The 6,176-nt window shown below is 42.5% G+C and overlaps 1 protein-coding gene across 1 annotated transcript; it reads left to right on the top strand.

Moving 5' to 3' along the window:
- The first annotated feature begins 1,215 nt into the window (after nucleotides 1–1,215).
- Nucleotides 1,216–2,980, top strand: ZNF555 (zinc finger protein 555). The gene is given in 2 exon segments (XM_045800083.2): nucleotides 1,216–2,718; nucleotides 2,720–2,980. Coding segments are annotated over 2 exon segments (1,587 nt in total). The 5' UTR covers nucleotides 1,216–1,230; the 3' UTR covers nucleotides 2,819–2,980.
- Nucleotides 2,981–6,176: the final 3,196 nt, after the last annotated feature.

The following is a 6,176-nucleotide window of genomic DNA, read 5'->3' as shown; positions in this document are numbered from 1 at the left end:
CAGAGTAAGAGATCTGGTGATCGAGTCCTAGAGTAGATGTTAGGTGACGACAGAGTCTTGTCTGAATTTCCTGTGAGTCGAATCCAGTTGCTCTGTGAGTCTCAACTTTCCTTCTGCACATATGTTGGGTGTTGTAGGACTTGGTGGTCTTTGAGGATGTGGCTGTGGACTTCACCCTGGAGGAGTGGGCTTTGCTGGATTCTGCTCAGAGGAAGCTCTACAGAGAGGTGATGCTGGAAAACTTGAAAAACCTGGCCTCCGTGGGTAAGAATGACCTCATTCCTTCACTTAGTCATTTAGAGGACAAGCATTTCTTGCACATCAAGCGTGTTTCAAGATTTGGATTGTGGAAAGGGAATACATTAATTAGTAAGACAGAGAGGGTCACAACCACCATAGAGCTAGAATCTAGTGGTATCTGCATGAGAAGGAGAATCTGCATTAAATTTATTTTTTCTGTCTGTAGGGCTCCCTGTGTGTCATCAGTGAAAATAGATTTCCTGGGTCATTGAGGAGCCCAGTGACATTTCTGTAATCCTGTGAGAATTCTGTGTTTATTAAATTGCTTACCACTTTGGCCCCTTGTACTTGTTATTGGTGAAGTCCTGATGCAGCTAAACTCCTCAGTGTCATTTCGACCAGCAGGTACCTTCTGTCTTTAAAACTTGTTCCCTTTTTGCTTTCAGATGACGAGACTCAATTTAAAGCCAGTGGGTCAGTTTCTCAACAGGATATTTATGGGAAAAAAATATCCAAGGAACATAAAATGGCAAAGTTCATCAGAAATGATTCCTGGGCCTCTGTTTTAGGGAAAATTTGGGAAGAACTTAGCACTGAAGATCAGCGCACAAAGCAGGGGAGACACCTGAGGTGAGTTGCACTCACAAGAGAAAGCACTGTTCCAGGGGAGAATCGCGGCATGTGATGAAATTGAAAGCCTAGATCAAATTTGTTTATTCATCGAGAATTTTTACAGAAGGATTTCCTTTAAATATGTTGTTGATGTTGAATGTTAAAAACATAATTCAGTTGAAAACAATTAGGAGGAAAAGCCACATTGAAGAAGCAATGTTTTCATAATTCCTATGGTTGAATCCCCTTCCATGATGTTCAGTTTATTCTGCTTTATCAGGGTAGAAAGCCTACACATTCACTGAAAGTGATGAGAATGGAATCCTAATACTTATTAGTGAATAGTGAGAAATCACTAATCAGACTTCTGATGATAACATGCTTCTCATTCTTCACAGAAATCATGTGGTGGAGAAACTCTCTGAAAGTAATGATCCGTGTGGTGAAGGCTCCAGTCAGATTCGAAATCATAATCTGTACCAGAAAACTCACACTGGAGTAAAAGAGTATGAATGTAGCTCATATGGAAAAATCTTTGCGCATCATTCCTCCCTCAAGAGTCACATCACTGCACACCCTGGGCACAAACCGTATCAATGCCAGGAGTGCGGGCGGGCCTGTAGTTGTCGATCACACCTACGAATGCATGTGAGGACCCACAACGGAGAGAGAACCTATGTGTGTAAATTATGTGGAAAAACCTTTCCTCGTACTTCATCCCTCAACCGGCATATAAGGATTCATACTGCTGAGAAGACTTACGAATGCCAGCAGTGTGGGAAAGCCTTCATAGATTTTTCAAGTCTTACTGGTCATGTGAGAACTCACACTGGAGAGAAGCCCTATAAATGTAAGGAGTGTGGGAAAGCCTTCAGCTATTCCTCAACTTTTCGAAGGCACATGATAACACACACTGGAGAGAAGCCCTATAAATGTAACGAATGTGGGGAAGCCTTCAGCTATTCCTCAACTTTTCGAAGACACATGATCTCACACACTGGGGAGACGCCACATAAGTGTAAGGAATGTGGAGAAGCATTCAGTTACTCCTCAGCTTTTCGAAGGCACATGATAACACACACTGGAGAGAAGCCCTATGAATGTAAACAGTGTGGGAAAACCTTTATTTACCTGCAGTCCTTTCGGAGACACGAAAGGATTCACACTGGAGAGAAACCCTATGAATGCAAACAATGTGGGAAAACCTTCATTTATCCCCAGTCCTTCCGAAGACATGAGAGGACTCATGGTGGAGAGAAACCCTACGAATGTAGCCAGTGTGGGAAAGCATTCAGCCATCCCTCATCCTTTCGAGGACACATGAGAGTGCACACTGGAGAGAAACCTTACGAATGCAGTCAGTGTGGAAAAACATTCAACTGGCCCATATCCTTGAGAAGACATATGAGGACACACACGAGAGAGAAACCCTATGAATGCAAACAATGTGGGAAAGCCTTCAATTTGTCTGCTTGCTTTCGGGAACATGTGAGAATGCATTCTGGAAACAGATCATATCAATGCAAGCTATGTGGGAAAGCATTCTATTGCCACATAGCCTTACAAAAACATATGAGAAGGCACACCGCAGAGAAGCTCTACAAATGCAAGCAATGTGGCAAAACTTTCAGTTGGCCTGAACTTCTGCAGCAGCACGTCAGGACACACACTGCTGAGAAACCCTATGAGTGTAAGGAATGTGGGAAAGTCTTCAAATGGCCATCGTCTTTGCCAATACATATGCGAGTGCACACAGGAGAGAAACCTTACGAATGTAAGGAGTGTGGGAAAGCCTTCAGTTGTTCCTCGTCCTTAAGAAGACACGTACGAATACACAGCACAGAGAGACATTTACTTCAGGGACGTGGGAAATTCTCCTGCAAATGAATTCATGCCTGTTGCTTCAGGAAATCCCCAGCAGGAGAGAAAGCTTATCAAAGCTGTAAATACGGTACTGCCTTTGTGAGAACCTCATCAAAGTAGACCTGTGGGGCGTGTATCTCCAGTTCTCTTACAGATAAACAGTTAGGTGAAAAATAGCTCTCCAAGTCCTCTTCGAGCTGTCATTCGGAATTTTGGAGGTGGTGTTTTTTCCCCTACATTTCCATAAATAAACCTTCTATCCTTACGGTTTGTCGGACTCGTGGTGATTTGAAGTGTATTTTTAATATGGAAGTAGTTTTAATTTCTTAGTTCTTTAAATTCTTTTTTTTTTTTAAAGATTTTATTTATTTATTTGACAGAGATAGAGACAGCCAGCGAGAGAGGGAACACAAGCAGGGGGAGTGGGAGAGGAAGAAGCAGGCTCATAGCGGAGGAGCCTGATGTGGGGCTCGATCCCATAACGCTGGGATCACGCCCTGAGCCGAAGGCAGACGCTTAACTGCTGTGCCACCCAGGCGCCCCATTAGTTCTTTAAATTCTTGAAGGGGTTTTTGGAACAATGGCATTTTGGTATTTATTGGGATTTTCTTACTAGCTTAGTGTGGCGGGTCCTGGATATCACCATTATGTATTTACTACCTTACTGAGAATCTGTTTATTTTAGCCAGAGGGACCTTACTGCATTTTCTTTACAAATAGTTTGCAGAAATTTGTGATTATGCAGAGTTCTTCAAAAGCACAGTCTCATGTGAATTGTCATTTTCAACTCTTTTGCTTTGCTCTTTTTTTTTGTTGCTTGTGACTGGAATTTGGACAGTAGGCCTTTACTGAAGAGCTACTTTGTGACCATGAGCTGTTAGATACAGAGTTTGGTGGTTCCTCTGGATTGTGTTGTCAGTGTGGGCAACGGTGGGACCTACATTTCCCTTCCCTTTATGATTATGTGGTCAGATTTACCAGTAGCCTAACTTGGCATGAGATTTGGAAGGCAGAAGTGGAGAAGCCATTTCTGTGTTTGGAGCCACGTTTAAGTGTGAGAGACGCAAAGGGGCTTTTGGACACCAGCCCATTTTCCTCATCATGGCCCTGCGAATCAAGAGTATCATGGGGAAAAAAAAATGCCACGTGCTTAATTCCCATTTTTCCGAGTTCTAGGCTTCCACGAATGTCTCCGTGAGCTCTGTATCAAGGATCCACTTGTGTGGTCTTGCACTCACAATTTGGATAGTCCTACCAACTCGGGTGTGTTCTCTAGAGCACTCGTTCTGACTCACGTTTCGTGATCTTCTCTGATGCCATGATTCTCCTCTTCTCTAGATGTTCACATTTGTGTAGAAGGTCTAATTTGTCTCGCGAACACCGTATTTCCAATACTTCTAGTGACTCTGTGATCCTGATTCTGCCACAAAAGCTACAAGGCTGCTACAAAGCCGAACAACACGTGGGACTTTGTTAACCTATTGCATTTTGAAGTTGCTCATCGACCTTCACGTATTAGATTTTGGGAGAGGTGAATGTTGTTCCTTAATATGGGCTCAACTATTACTTTTGATTATGTGTCATGAAAACAGTATGTATTTTATCTTCAAGGAAAATCTTTTGTAGATATTTCTTAGAAATACACTATTTACTGCATGTTCACATCACTTGTATATTTACTGTATTATTTTCCTAAGGGCTGTGGTAACAAAGGACCACGACTGAGTGACTAAGGGCAACAGAAATTTTGGTCTGACAATTCTGACGGTAGAAGTCCAAAATCAAAGTATTGGCCAGACCCTGCTTCCTCTGCAGGTGCTAGAGAAGGGTCTGTTCCAGTCCTCTCCTAGCTTCTGGTAGTTCATTGGCTAGTGGCAATGTAACTAATCTTCCCACTGCATTCTGCGTGCATGCGTGTTTGTCTCTTCGTGTGGCATTCTTTTTATAAGGACAACACGTAGCAAGTTAGGGCTCACCCTATTCCAGTATCCCCACCTCTAATTATATCTGTGACAACACTATTTCTAAATAAGGTCACATTCTAAGGTACTGGAGCTGGGACCTCAACATACAGATTTTGGTGGACGGTTCAACGCATAACACTACCAAATATTACTCCCTTTGTCATGTACTGAGAGAATAGATTAAACTATTCCATTGCAGTTCTGGATTCCAAATCGACTGTGATTTTGTTAAGCATTATACATTCCAAGTCAGTATTCCAGGTGCATACAACTTAAGGTATTTTGTCATGTAAATTTTATTGTTATTGTTACATAAACATTTGTTATTAAACTGGTTTCTAATTCGCTGTTAATAAAACCTTAAATAATTGTTTTGTCAAAAGTTTCTAACCCAGACCGCTGGGAATGCACTTGTAGTCAATGGAAATTGGGGGCCTTGAATTCAAACAATTTGAGTGAACCCATGAAGGACAGTGGGATAGATCAGTCAGGTGTTTGAAAAGATATATTCTCAGATTTGGGCTTGTGTTTGGTGATTGTGGAAGGCAGAAATAATTGGATTTAGCTAACTAAAACAGATCAGTAAAGCAGCAGTAATTATTGAGAAGAGGGGATTTTTTTTAAAAAGATTTTATTTATTTATTTGAGAGAGCACAAGCAAGGGGAGCAGCAGAGGGACGGGGAGAAGCAGGCTCCCCACTGAGCTGGGAGCCTGACATGGGGCTTGGTCCCAGGACCCTGGGATCATGACCTGAGCCCAGGCAGACGCTTCAGTGACTGAGCCACCCAGGTGCCTCGAGAAGAGGGGATTTTTAAATAGATCTATCTATTTGAGAGAGATTACAAGTTGGGGTAGGGGGAGAGGGACAAGCAGACTGGGTGCTGAGTGCAGAGCCTGCCGCAAGGGCTTGATTCCATGGCCCCTGAGATCATGACCTGAAACGAAAACCAAGAGTTGGACATTCAAGTGACTGAGCCACCCAGGTGCCCCGAGAAGAGGGGAATTTTTAAAATTTTTTTCATTTAAATTCAATTTAGTTAACATGTAGTGTATTGTTAGTTTCAGGCATAGAATTTAGTGATTCATCAGTTGAATATAACACCCAGTACTCATTACATCAAGTGCCCTCCTTAATGCCCATCACCCAATACCCCACCTCCACCCCCACAAAGAGGGGAATTATTTGAAAAGTTCTTGTTTTAATTCCACTAGTTTACATACAGTGTTTTGTTAGTTTCGGGTGTACAGTGTAGTGATTCAGCACGTCCATACATCACCCTGTGCTCATCAGGACAAGTGCACTTCTTTATCCCCGTCACCTATTTAACTCATCCCCCCATCCCCTCCCCTCTGGCAACCAGCAGTTTTCCATAATGAAGAGTCTGTGTCTTGATTTCGCTCTCCCCCCCACCCTTAGCTGGTTTTGTTTCCTAAATTCCACCTATGAGTGAAACCATACAGTATTTGTCTTTGACTGACTTATTTCACTTAGCATA

This window comes from Ursus americanus, chromosome 14, assembly GCF_024610735.1.
Source record: "Ursus americanus isolate L20-20 chromosome 14, mUrsAme1.1.p, whole genome shotgun sequence".
NCBI lineage: Eukaryota > Metazoa > Chordata > Mammalia > Carnivora > Ursidae > Ursus > Ursus americanus.
This window is presented reverse-complemented; position numbering and strand designations above follow the sequence as displayed.